At 37.6% G+C, this 14,442-nt stretch overlaps 1 protein-coding gene across 2 annotated transcripts in view; it reads right to left on the bottom strand.

Annotated features, from left to right (window-relative positions):
• The window catches only part of ADK (adenosine kinase), a 265,612-nt gene that overhangs the window by 69,188 nt on the left and 181,982 nt on the right, over positions 1 to 14,442 (bottom strand). For both annotated transcript variants that reach the window (XM_064716993.1, XM_064716994.1), the window contains exon 7: positions 7,880 to 8,050. In XM_064716993.1, coding sequence (XP_064573063.1) covers positions 7,880 to 8,050 — 171 coding nt within the window. The remainder of the gene's footprint in view (positions 1 to 7,879; positions 8,051 to 14,442) is intronic.

Below are 14,442 nucleotides of genomic sequence, written 5' to 3'. Positions count from 1 at the left end.
ATATCTGATGAAACAGAGAGGTTATCATGCTTTCTCTTTCCAAGTCCTTTGTACCACCATGCATTACCCTCTCATCTAATCAGATCTAGTGACTGTGTTGTTTGAGAAAGCTGGATCAGCTCAGTGATTAACAGCAGTCTGGCCCACAGAACTCACTCTTGCTCTGGATGTAAAATTGTTCATCTGAGTAAAGGGGGCAGATGACATCATGTGATAAGGGCAGCTCACACTTAGATGCTATCCATGGGGAGAACATGGCACTGCAGCCTTACAATCCACTGCAAGAACTATCTATAACAGGGGAAGCATCTCCAGCACATGTTGCCATAAGTGGCTTTAGCATAACCTAATCTTCTGAATCAGAAACTGGCTATATTTGCCCCAAACAGGGCTTGCAATGAGGAGGCATCGAATTAACCTTAGCTGGATTGGAAAACAAAGCTTTATTGTAACCTATTTTTCACCTGCATTGTTATCTGCAAATATCTCTGTAAAATTGAAAAGTTCTGAATTTACACTGATTTAATGAAGCATTTGTGAACATTTCAGCTTTTCTTCTTCTTGTTCGTATCAACTGTGTAACTCAATTTTATTCATACTCTTATTTTTGCAGTTCTTAAATTATATATTAGATATTATATATTATACATTTTTGCCCTAGTGATCTAAGTATTAAAAGGCATATGTAGTTTACCTTTGAAAGACTTTCAGAGACATATGTTAATACTATAGTGAAAACTGAAAGCCAGATTGTGCAGGTTCTTTCCTCAAGACAGGTGAGTTTAGTCCAAGATGTATTCAGCAGCTGAACACATTTCAGGACACTTAACTGAAGAAAAAAGTTAGAATTCAATTTTGCTTGTTCCTGGCTCTGCTCTTGCTGTATGACCTTGGACAAATAACCTTTCAATTGTCCACCTGTAAAACAGTCAAGACTACACACCCACCTTATTGGTTTATTCTGAGCTTTAATGTTTATGAAGTGTTATGAGATGCTCTGGGATGTGTTACAAAGTGAAAAGGGTTATCAATCATTGTCAGTAAAACACAAGCTGCTGAAAAACCGTGGAATCTGCTTTCCTCTCTCAAAGGACATTCTGTCTTGTGCTGCATGTTCTCCAGTATTCACAGTCTTAAAAGTATCTCAACACTGCATAGCATAAGGAAGGATAAATATCCCTAAGCATTCTGAGAGACTACCAGAAAATATTTTTAGTTTTAGGAAATGAAGTCTGTTGGAAAGTATAAGCTTTGCTTCTAAATACCTGCTTGTTTCCCATAACAGGAAACAAGAAAGACATTTTTTGAGATAGGCTGCCTAAATTGCTTAAATAGCTAGACATTAGCTGAAAGCAGCACTAAATATAAATTTAAATACTTGGCTCTCAATTTTCCTTTCATTCATGATGTACTAGGTAAACTATACTAAAATAATTACTTGCTTATTACTCATGAATTTCAGTGCAGCAGCTGAGACAATATAGATAAATAAGATGATTAATTGAGACAGAATGAATCACAACAAAATATGTTGTAAAAGGTATGGTTAACTCAACAGTGATTCATATCATTTCAGATAACAGGGCTTTTATCAAAAACGGCTGCAAGGTTGGGAAATGATTTAAAAGCATTTTATCTTAGAGAGCCACTGCAGTTCACATGGGAGGGGAAAAAAAAGAGGAGAGAAGAAGCAGCAGATTCAGTGTCTGCAGCTGAAATAGCCTTGGGCTGTTTCAGCATCCTTCCCACAGCACGTCTTTACAACACACCACTGACATTATCAACCTCCCTTGTGCTAGAGACCCTCTCATTTTTCAGATGGCCACAATTTATTAATATTCCACTACTGAGAAAGTTAATTCTATGAATTAAGGAGCAATATTACAACACCATAGCTGTCCTATAATTGAAAACACAACATCTATCACAGGAAAAGGGCATCAAAATTCTACAGAGACATCAAACAAAAATAGTATTTATTTTTACTCCATTCAGAATTACAATTTTTAATAAGGCTTTGCAGAAATCTAAAATGTTAAGATTTATAAAAAGAAATACTATCTGTTTACTGCAGTTTGGAAAAGCAAACACCAGCAGCAGCTGACCTTAAAAACCTCTACCTGTTAAAATAGAAGGGAAGATGAGATGTCTCCTTACAAAATTTTTTCCCATGTGTATTTAATAAACTGGGTCAGAATATCTGACTACGATTTTTAAGCGAAGCACAGACTCCCTGTAGGGAACTGTGCAAACCTCAGTCTCTCACCCAGCCTAGGAACTGAAGATAATTACCCTCACCTGTGGGGCAAGTTTCTGAGAACTGAAAGCACAACAAAAAAGAAAACATCAGTATATAAACTGAAATGCAAAACACTAGCACCCAACTTAATGTCATTTAAGATGATAACTGCTTCTGAAAATTTAATTCCAAGTGAACAGAGATGTAGAAGGTAAAGGCTGAACTTTTAAGGATGATAGCATGCCAACAACCAGTGACTGAAAATAACCTCTCAAAATAGACCAGGTCCAGTAAGACACAAAGTAAATGTTTCTTAAGGGCTCTTTACATAACATACATGCAAGTCAGCCGTACTAAAATGAGTCTCTTCAAGATACCCTGTTTGAAATACCATCTATTATTTGCCTTTCGATAATAATTATAAATGCTTACTTGAAAATACTTCAAACAGAAGCATCAACTTAGTGATATTTATGGCATGACCAGTGATTCTTTGCCACGTTCCTCACTCCTTAGCCCCATCTGATACTGAAGAACAGACTGATCTCTCTTTCATTATTTATTGACAGTCAAACTGTATTTCCCTTCTTCCCTACACCAAATGACATCTGCCATCTGATTTTCTCCTGACTCCTACTTCTTAATGGTTTCCTCAAAGTCAGACAACTCACTAGCGTAAAAGAACTCTCATAGTTGTGGAAAGCTATGTGCTGGGTCTAGAAACAGCAGGAATTGCACTGTGTAAATTCAAATCAATTCAGTTATGCCATTATGAATGCACACTAGTTTGAAGAGAATCACCATGAAGCTCATTTATCTTACAAAAGCGATTATGTCTCATTCAAGATTTTTCTGGGCTGTGGGCAGATTCCTAACCCTGCAGGTATCAATCTGATCCCAGGTAATAATGCAGTAGAGGAAATTTGCAGGTGGAACTGAAGGTTGTTCTCAGTGTCATATCTTGTATGTAATATATAATATATCAAATTATGTGGAGTGAGAGCTTACAGCAAGGGAATAGACAAATTTGTTTGGAAACTGCCATTTAGGGGTAAATTCTACTGTGTTGAACACAGTTTATACTAGAAAACTTACCAGTATTTCCATTCCCTCCCTCAGCTAAAACAAGCACAAAACTACAGAGTGCCTGCAAGTTCAAAATAAGGAGTTCATTAATCTCACCATAATCTCACCAAAATCCCACCAACCCCTCAGTTTTATATTAAATATTTTTCATCACCACTGAAAAGAATTTTCGATGTAATTCAAGAGACTCACCTTTATAAAGACTTAAAAAGGGTATTAAAGGTTGCTGTCCAAACAACCTACATTTGTAGGGATCTTTCTGTTAGTATTTGATACCTCAATTGAAAATATTTTAAACAAAGTGTACCATTCCAGCATAATTGTGAAGAGGAAATGATGACAAGACCCATTTTCTATCTTATTCCAAAGGCATTTATCTCTTTAAAGCTCGGGATTTCTAACTCTAGACCCACCACTCAACCTATTGTCATTGCTTCTTAAAACGTACAAATCTTGTACACAACCTGCTCTCTTTCCAGCACATTTGCTGTCACAAGAGCAGCAATTTCCCAATGGGCTCACAGATGCTCTTTGCAAAACTTCAGCTTATAATCCTGTAATTAATTTGTTCAGAGACTGAGTGTTTAGAAGTAAGAGCTCTTTACACTAGACACAAAGAGGATCAATTTTTAAAGAATAATTTTTATCTTTGTTTTCTTTATTATTTTGTATTTGAAAAAAATTTCACAATTTCTCTTCTACAAAAGCTCCTCAACCTCTATGGATCACTGTACACTGAATACTACCAGTTATATAATTGCTTTACTGTTTTTGTTGTAAAGCACCAGATGAAAAGTTCAACGTGTCTGTAACTCCAAAGGTTCCAAATTCTAAAAATTTTCAGTGATGCCCTGCCTACACATAGCAAGAAAACCCAAAAGATCTTTACACCATCAATATCAACAAATATTCTTTTGAGTCATGAACTGGTGCCAGATGTGAAGATCAATCATATAAAAACCTTGCAGTCTCCCTTAAATCCTGAAGAAACTGCTAGCCAGTTGCACATGCAAAAATATACAGACTGTTCCCCCAAGGAAGTTCCTTCCCTGAGGAGATGCCATTGTAACTCACATCTTTTGGGGTGACTGGAAATTTAATTCAAATTCCCGTATCCATTATGGACTTTGATGGGTCACATATTTAATATACATCACCATTTAGCCCTAACCAGGAAAATGGAAAGTGATACATATAAATTTAGTCTCCTTTACTGGCCTAGAATAATTGCTGTGTAGGAACCTTTCTACAGCTCTGTGTAAAGGTGTTGTTTTCACAGCTTTCATTCTTTTGACCACCCTGTTAGTGGAAGTTACTCTGAGTTGTAAAATATGTATTCTAAGGTGAGCTTTTACAGCCGAATTAAGCAGCAACTTGTGACAAAGCAGTTATCATCAGGAGATAATTGACCTTATTTGAGAGTTAAGCATCCTGAGGCAAAGTAGAGTGTGCTTAATCCTGGCAGGTTAATTATCCAGTGATTATGGTAGCTTGGAAGGTATTACTGCTAAGAACCATTTGCAAAATGACACTATTAAAAAAACCTTAATTTAATAAAAATTAAAAGCAATGACAATAATCAAGTTCTTCAGTCATGTATTGCTAGATAATGACTGCAGAATGGCCCTACTTGGTTAACTGCAATGACCATATAATTATTCCTTTTCTGAATGGTCTGTACTAAATTTCTTATATGAAGTACTGTTAATAAATACAAAAAATTCAAGACAAGATGTTTAGGTAGGTTATAAATGAGATTTAAATAAATTATCAAAACACCAGTGGTCACTGAGTTAATACACTGAAATGGATACATATACTAAGTTGTTACCACAGCATTCAGTGTCTAAACTGCAGTTAAGGGTATGCTGGCATTTACATTCAAAACTAGAATATTTATTCTGAGAGATTTATAACTTGCCCATTTTAATTACCATCTGGCTGAAACTTGAACTAACCAATCTCCATTCAGATGTAAATTTTTAAGTAGAAGATGTAATTTAAAATCACTTTGCCAATTGTTTTTAGTTTAGGAATGGCAGCAATTTGGAATTTTGCTGCATTTGGATGTTTTCGTATTATTCAAAAAATAAACAGCTCAGTGCTTAACAATAAAATTTTATTGGACTAGAATGTGAAGATAAATATAGGGAAGAATAAAATTGTGTCTAAGAGTATTGTTTGTACTAATGAAGTAACAACCACACAACTTAGTATGCCTTGCTTATTTGTTAACTTATGCACTTACACTGATGGAAGATGTAGCATAAAGCAAAAGGAATCACACCAAATGGACAAAAACTTGGTGTTGGCCAGCTGAAGAGGTTCATGGCCCATCAAAATATACACAGACACAAAAAAATCCCCTGGATGTGCTTGTAGCTGAAATTCACATGGGAGGAGAGAAAAAGCACCAAAACCAAGGGTGGAAGCTACAAAGGCAGAACATGTCAGACTGAGCTTTGAGTTTTGCAAGTACTCTTTATCAGAAACCATACACAGAGAGCAGAAACACTGACAATGAGAAGACACAGAAGCTCCTCAAAACTAGAAGTACATCACGCCAAGAGCGTGGCTTCAACTCACACAGAAAGGCAAGACAATAAACCACTGCAAACCACTGTTTCAACAACTCCAAAGCAGCAACAGCCAGCAGGAAGCTGAGACTAAAAAGTGACCAGGTTTTCATGATTAGCATAAGGAACAAGGAGGCTGGTACTCTGAAGTATTTATATATATTGTACTGCCAAGTTTAAGGATGATCACTAAAGTTTAAATTATAATCTTTTATCCTGAAACACACCAAAATGCTTCAGAAATTACATACAGAAAATGCAGGGAGTCTTTCAACTTTAACAAACACAACAGTACTACACAATATTTTTGACAGCAGGTGAATAATACCATAATAAACAAATGACAGAGGAAAATAATCTAGTCTGAATAAAATTTCTGAAATGGGAGTGTCACCTGTATCATGGGCTACTGCTTATATAAAACACAAATGAACAAAAAGTAACAACCTCTGAAAAATAGCACTTAATGAAACATTCTGATCTGAATTATCCTAATAGGTCAGTGTAGTAATATTTATATAAAAGATCCTCAAGTTTTAATCCCAGAAATTTTTGTGAAGCTCTTCAACTCTAAAAATATCTAGACTTGGTATTACATAATCTGTGAAGTCTGGCAGGATTTTGTGTCGAGATTACACTGCTATTTAACAAAAATACTCAATACCATGTTTGTGAGGACTGTATCAAGAAAAATGTACAAAGGTAACAGTTGGACATAGCAAGAACATGCCTGGAAAATACTTTTTCTGTACAGTTAACTTTAGTTAAAAGGGTTTCCCTTAGCCCTTGCATTTAAAAAACATTGCAATTTTCTTTGTTTTAAAAATAAATATTTTAATTTTTAAAATCCTATCTATATCTATAAGGTATTTTAGTATAGATAACAATGCTAGCCCCTATGTAGACATGTGGACAATAGTTTAACAACTGACTTGTGTTGGTGAAAGTCCCTTTGTAACAATCAGGAATAACCACTCACAGGAGTAAGTTGCTTTTCCATCATTTTCCTGTACTCCTGTAACTACTCCCGTAGTTATCTTGAGTGACAAACCCACATTTCATTTAGGTGTGTCACATATTTCAAGGCTTTTTTCAACCTTTTCCTGCTGAGAAAACTAATAAATATTTAAGAACACTTTCTAAAGTGAAGAAAAATCAAAAATGATGAGAGAAACCTGAATTAATTTGGTCTATTAACATATACTTCCAGGCAGAATTTCATGCAATCTGTTTGCCAACTTACACAGCAAATATAAGCCTTCCTCTGATGGGCTGCCAGTCCATCCACCATAAAATCAATGAGAACCTTTTAAACCAACTCTCTATTTCTTAGTTTTCTCCTCCCACTTCTCCCCAAAGAGTCATCATCATCAGAGAAAATGCTATTAATAGCAGCACTATGGGTAAGGAATTGAGTTACAGGAGCTCAGTGGCAGCCCTTCATATGTTTTCTTGCAGCAGAGTTAAACTCAGGGTGAGGACATTATGCACATGGCCAGTTATTACAAAGCACCAATGTGCTGGGTGTTTCCTGCTAGAATGAGCGAGTTGTAAATCTCTAACAGGTCAAGTGACATCTTTGGTATCTACTGAAATATCCCAGTCCAGTGAGCACAGATTTAACTTTCTAGCGACATGTCTCATGGTCAGATTCCCGCTAGAAAAAAAAGAAGGATCGTGAATTACCGAATCCTTAAGGTTGGAAAAGACTTCCATCACCATCAAGTCTAACCTTTGACCACCACTGGATCTGCAGCACTGAGTGCCACGTCCAGGCTTTTCTTGAACACCTCCAGGGATGCTGACTCCATCACTTCCCTGGGCAGTTCGTTCTTGACAACCCTTTCAGTGAAGAAATTCTCCCTGATATCCAGCCTTGAGGCCCAGCCTGAGGCTATGTCCTGGGGAAGCAGGCTCTGGGACACAAACCCCAAAGTGCAAGAGATACAAATCCTTCCATCACTCTCTCAAGACTCACCGTTTCATTTCCAAAGAGAACATCCACGTAAGGCATGACCTTCATCATCGGCTCTTTGTAGAACTGGCTTATAAATGGTGCAGAAAGATTCAAGCTGAAGATCTTGTTGCTGGCAGAAGCCTGAGCAGCCACTTTTAATACTGCTTCTGGTGACACTGTCAGGAAGAATCCCTGCAAGCATCAAAACAAATCAATGTATGTTACTAATTTTATATTAGGTACCACATGAAGCATGCTATTTCTGTAAAGTCTCTCCCAGCCCACGTTTGTCATACACGTGCGCACATAAAAACTTCTGGGAAATACTGCCTTTCCATTAGGGTATTAAAGACATGACAAAAAATCTGTATATGCCTAGCATCACAGCCTTCCAAAATGAAATCTAACTCCTTACCTCTGCATTCCACGGACTACACTTTCCCATGGCAGCTAAGACTAATGTTCATATCTTAAAATGTAATGTATTATAATTCTAAATGTCCCTTTATAGTACTAGAGTCAATCAGACTCTGCTGCTTAATTCCACAGTCCAGTCTGATGGCTCTCTACACAGCTAGGAGACTAATGAAATCCCCAACATAAACATTAGTACTTTGTTTACAATAAAGGCCTTGGAAATGCTGACTTTGTAGCACTTGCTACTGTTTTGCAGAAAAAAACCTCAGGGATTTTCATGCTTCCACATAGGGATTTTATTTGCCCCCTTCTTCCAAAAGTACTTTCCTTCACTCAGAACATTCATATTTAACTAAGTATCAGCTTCCACAAATCACTATTTGTCTACTAAACTGCGAATGCTGATCCTATGAAGAACAAGGCTCCCATTTTGAATTTAGCTTTGGAGATGGTTACCCCAACCACGCATGTTCCAGGAGCCATGTAAACATCCCCTACAGTTTTACTGATCTACTAATTAAACAAAGGCTTAGACTTGCACTAATTAAACAAATTCTATATGTTTTGTTTTTATAATTCTAAAACTTATTTTACTAACTGTTCTCCTAACTTAGTAAATAATAGCAATTTTCAAGCATGAGCAGCAAGTGTTAAATTTAAGGCCAGAAGTAATGTCTAAGGCACAGTGAGAAACAACTTTAAGGAGGGTCTGACAAATAAAACACCATCTCAGTCCTATCTATAACATCACCACCATGACACTCCAGAAGATATAATACTGACACAGTCTTATTTTCCAGTTTTCATCCATATAATTTATGCCTTTGAATCACAGAATAGCTATATTTTCATCCTGCATACTTCAGTTATCGGATCATTTTAGGCATTCTAATCACTAGAAAATATAAGTCTATAGATTAAAGACTACTTTGAGAGTATATCTATTTATTTCTCCTTACTCCACACTCTCCAGTCTCAAAGATAGATGACTGATTTCAAAATCTGGGCACAATTTGCTAGTTGACAATCTAAGTCCAAAGGGCACAAGAATTCTATGCATGCTGTGGAGCTAGTTAGCACTCTGAAGGACTGGAAGCCTGTAAACATCCAAGCTTCTTTGCTAATTTTACATTCAGAAGAATTAAAATGAACAGTTTCTATAACTTCTAATCTCCATGGCAATCTCTACCATCTTTTAGTATTTTATGTAATGAACATGGATTTTTTAAAAAAACTGTTCCAAACACAAAATAAAAATCTTTCAAGGGTGATGTGTTGCCAGCTCTGGATAAATGACAGATAGCTCTACAGTGGTCTACATAAATAGTAACCTGGTCAAATAATTAGGCTTCTTACCAATTTTAGGTTGAAAACTTCATCTGAAGTAAAACACATCTGATTGTAATTTAAGGTACAGAACACTATCCCCATGAGATCTAAGTCAGGCCTGCATCCAACTCCCTTTTCCTTGTAAAGGCATCATAAAAGTGCTGAGACACAGATAGGACAGTTTGCTTTTTAGATCCTGCAAAGTAAAGGCCAGGAAATCTCAAAGGCTATTCCTCTGTCTTCTGGGTTTCTTAAAAATCACTTCTGCCATTTAATTGCATTCTTTCATGGGTTTGTTTATATTTTTAAATAACTGTTTGACATTAAAACATCTAGAAATTAAGAGTTCTTTGTATGACAACTCTTTTCCAAGAATAATGTTTTTTGGCAAAACAAAATTGTAGCAGTACAATCCATACAATGGAATTAAGAAAGTAGGGAGAAAATAAAATTTGATTTGAACAGACATTGATTTAAAGAAACCTAATTCAGCCCCCCTCTTCAGGTATTTAAATTGACTTTGTCTCTACTTTTAGTAGAATTCCACCAGTGTAGTTACAGTAACCCAGCTCCCTAAGCTTAAATTACAACCAGAGAAGCCACAGGCCACCCTACTGTGGCAGGCTACAATTGCGTACAGGAATGAATTCACTAAAACTCCAGGTTTTCTTATATCCCACTGGGATTCAGAGCAAAGTTGCTCTGTGACTTCCACAGAAACTCAGCCTGCAGACTCTTGCAGCTGCCATTGCTTTTGGTCCAGCCAGATGGATACAAAGCACTGCCTAAGCCAGCCACTCTTACCTACTCTAACAATTAGCAGTCAGCCAACATTAGCTTTGAGTGGGAGAATAAGTGTATTCTGTATCACTGGATACACTTATGTATAAAAGACTTTGTGTTTCACCAGTAGGAAGTTCTATTCCCACTAACAAGAAGGTTAAGAGGCTCCTCAGAAGATATTCTATACCCACCTACATGCCTTAGACTACTACAGAGAGTTTTGGGGTCCTATTTACTTGCAAAACACAAAGATACTTAAAACAACCATGAAGAAAATGCCTCGAATCAAAGGATGAGACAGCTAACAAACAGAAATTGCAACAGCCTGGAAAATGTACATTACACAAAAAAATGAAATGACTAGGTATGTATCTTCCTTTGAGAAGGAGGAGGATGCTGGTGGACAACCAGCTCAGTATGAGCCAGCAATGTGCCCAGGTGGCCAAGAAGGCCAATGGCCTCCTGGCCTGCAGCAAGAATAGTGCAGCCAGTGAGAAGCGTGGCAGTGATTGTCCCACTGCACTGAGCACTGGTGAGGCCACACCTCGAGTACTGCTTTCAGCTCTGGGCCCCTCACTTCAGAAAGGCATTGAGCTGCTGGAGCCAGGCTCAAGAAAGATCTAGAAAACTTGTCTTACAGGAGTGGGTGAGGGACCTGGGATTCTTTAGTGTCAGGAGCAGGCCCAGGGAGAACCTCATTGCTTTCTACAGCTGCTTGAAATGAGACTGCAGTGAAGGGGGGACTGGTCTCTTCTGCTCTGCCTACAGAGGACAAGAGGAAATGGCCTAAAGCTGAGACAGAGGAGACTCAGATTAGATATTAGAAGGGTTTTCACTGTTAAGGTAGCCAAGCATTGGAATAGGTTGCCCAGGGATGTGGGGAAGTCACTACCCCTGGAGGTGTCTAGGAGGCATTAGGGTCTGGTGCTGGATGATGTGATTTAATGGATATGGGGTTACAGTGGTAGTGCTGGGTTGGATTCAATGATCTCAAAGGTCTCTCCCAACCTTGATGATTCTATGACAGAAGGACATGTGACAATTGGGCAGCACAGTCACAGGAAGTGAAAGGCAGGAATAATGTACACTAAGAAAGCCTATAAAACATTAAAGGCTATCAGATATATTAGCAGCACACACTATTCCTTTGGCATTTGCTGATAGAGCATACCAGATGCTACTGCTTCAAGATGTGCTACTATTTTCTGCTGCTCAAAATGTAATGAGTGTCTTTTCTATGCCAGGAGGAAGGTACCATTGTACCACAAGCCAGAGAGCAAAGCTGAACCAAAATACAGTCTAGGAAAATGGGATGGTAGATTGAATCATTTATATGCATGTTTATATGTACACATGCACAAAGCAATACCATTCTTAGGCACTGTAAGTATTTTTATTTAAGTACAGTCCTTTGGTGGGGAAAACTCCCCATTTTCCTTGTGGGATAAAAGGAAACAAAAAGGAAGAAATAAGAAAAATGCATTCATGTATTGCAGACACATGGCTATGGGAGATACAGTCATTTGTTTGTAACTTAAGAGCTTTTAAAATTCAATGAAATGCCTACAACAGAGGACAAAGTCAATAGAGGATGTTAAACTAATCTCACTCCTACAATATTCAGGACTTCTTTGATGCACCTCATAAGATATGCCAGGGTACTGTGAATATTGGATAGTCTTTCCCATTCACATCTTTTTTCTTTGTAGACACTTAGCATTACCAGAAGGATTTGGTGAGTTTACACACCAGTAATTTGCCTTGTAAGCCACCTCTCATTTTTATCACACACACAGACCCAAAAGGTTTCTTCTGACCTACACTAAGCCCTTACAGCACCAGCTATAGCAGATGTGAAGGCAGCAAATTAAGGGTGTCAAAAGTGTCAGCAGCACAGAAACAGAGAGTGTTGAAGAGGTGACCTCATGAAACCAGCACAACTGTGGCTGTGGTGAATGCATTTCTGTATAAGGTGTTCTGCCCAAGCTGAGAAGCCTTGCCTTACACTGCATTCATGCACACGAATTCATCCAGATTATGCACATGGAATGTTTGCACAATCAGGATCAAGATTTTTTTTTCCTGAGGGAGTATTTCTAAACAAATTCAGGGCAAGATGATAACAAACTGCCTTGCAATTTGGGATTTATTACTGTTTAATAGTAAAGAAGCAATATTGCCTCAAAAACATACAAAAAGGTGATAATAAAAACTGGGATTTCTTTCAAACTCACTACCTGTTAAAATGCATTTCTTTCTTTCTAGCTCTTCCACTTTCCTTGTCACGCCCATTTGCACAGTGGATTACATAAAAACAACTTTATCATATGAATGACAGGATTTTGAACCATGGTATTCTGAGCTGATTTGGGAATGCCATTTGGTAACAATGTAAAATCAATAAATCCTAAGTGTGAATCAAAATATTTAACTTTCAGGAAAACAGATACAACAGTCTGCTGCCATTTAAGACAAATTATATTCTGCCAACAGGAAAGGAACACATCATTTAATCCAAAATTATTTTATAGCAAGCATTTACATAAAAATACAATTATGATGACATCACAGTCCCATCCATCTAAAGGGTGGAATTTTTCAGACACACAGAAAGCTTGACAGTTACATAGTGACAGTCCTGATAAATACCACAATTCAGTAAAGCCCTACAGGAATCATCTAACTTCAAATGTGCTGGCAGTTCCAGTGAGAGAGTGATAGTGCTGAGGTGCTAGAAGATCTTGCTGCATTACATGACAGACACAACCAAGCCAGAGCTTTTGGACCTGGTTAAGTTTCCTACATTGTGCACACAAAGAGAGCTTGAAGCCACACACTTGGGCACAAGAGGCATCGCTCAGCTCTGCTCTGCCATCAGTGCCACCTGCTGCAGCCTAGCAAAAGTACCAGGGCTTGGCAAGAGCGAGGCTGAGCACACGGCAGTCCCTGTGCTGGAGAGGAAGCACAGGTAACTGCTCCACACCAAAGGACTTGTACAAGGCTTCCAGGTGCTCTCCCAAGCAGAAGAGTCTGAAAGGCTTTTGTATTCCAGGCTCTGAACTGCCTGAGCGCAGATGGGGTGCAGCCCATGTGCCACCCACTGTGAGACATGGCAATGAAATCATCTTCGTCAGAACAGGAATCAGAAGGAATCTTCTTGGAATGACAGAGCAAAAACTCTTCATCTGCCTTAGTACTTATGTGAGCTTAAAAGAGCAGGGAGCAATTTAAAAACTACCTTTAACATTGAAACATCTGAGCACATTACTTGGAATGTGCAAGACTGTCAAGTTCACAGATTTATCGACCCCTTACCTCTCCAATCTCTCAGTTTTGAGCATTTATATTTGTATCCTGTTCCTGCTTGAAAATACTGTTAAATTATTTTCCTTACTGAGCTACGGCAGAATAGTCATGATGATGATGCAGATGATAAAATACTCATAGTATGGGGAAAAAACCCTTCAGAAATAATCAACAAACCCCTACAAATTAAATAATCCACATGACCTTTGCTAATAAAAGTTCTTGTGGCTTTAAAGTAGCATTTTACTTTCTCTAGAAAGGACAAAAGCTCTTTGTAACTATCCACTTGGGAAATGTTTGGTCTGTAAATTAGTGAAATAGATTAATGTTATTTTAATCTATGTACCTGTTCTTCCTGTAAAAGGTAATTTAGAATTTAGAAAGTACCTAGACCTAGTATCAACTGCATTTTTGAATTATATTTTATCTCAGTGAAAAATCTTATCTCAGTGATCTCAGTGATCAGCAAGCAGTTACTTAATGAAACAAAATCCACTGCTTTTTGTCCAGTTCCTACTGGAGACAGTTGTTTTAAATCAGGAAGCAAGGACAGCAAGAATGCAACAATTTCTCTGAGTAATTGTTTTGGCTTGTTCCTGTATGCCTTGTTTATTTTTATGAAAGTATTGCTTTATAACTGGAAAATGACTAAGCCATAAACTATTGTTTTATCATTCTGAGTGGCCAGTGTTTCTGTTTTTGATAAAAGCCAAGTTTCAAACAGTTTTCAGGAACATAGGAAAAAACCT

Source organism: Zonotrichia leucophrys, chromosome 6 (assembly GCF_028769735.1).
Source record: "Zonotrichia leucophrys gambelii isolate GWCS_2022_RI chromosome 6, RI_Zleu_2.0, whole genome shotgun sequence".
Lineage (NCBI taxonomy): Eukaryota > Metazoa > Chordata > Aves > Passeriformes > Passerellidae > Zonotrichia > Zonotrichia leucophrys.
The sequence above is the reverse complement of the archived record's forward strand: the minus strand, read 5'-3'. Positions and strand labels throughout refer to the sequence as shown.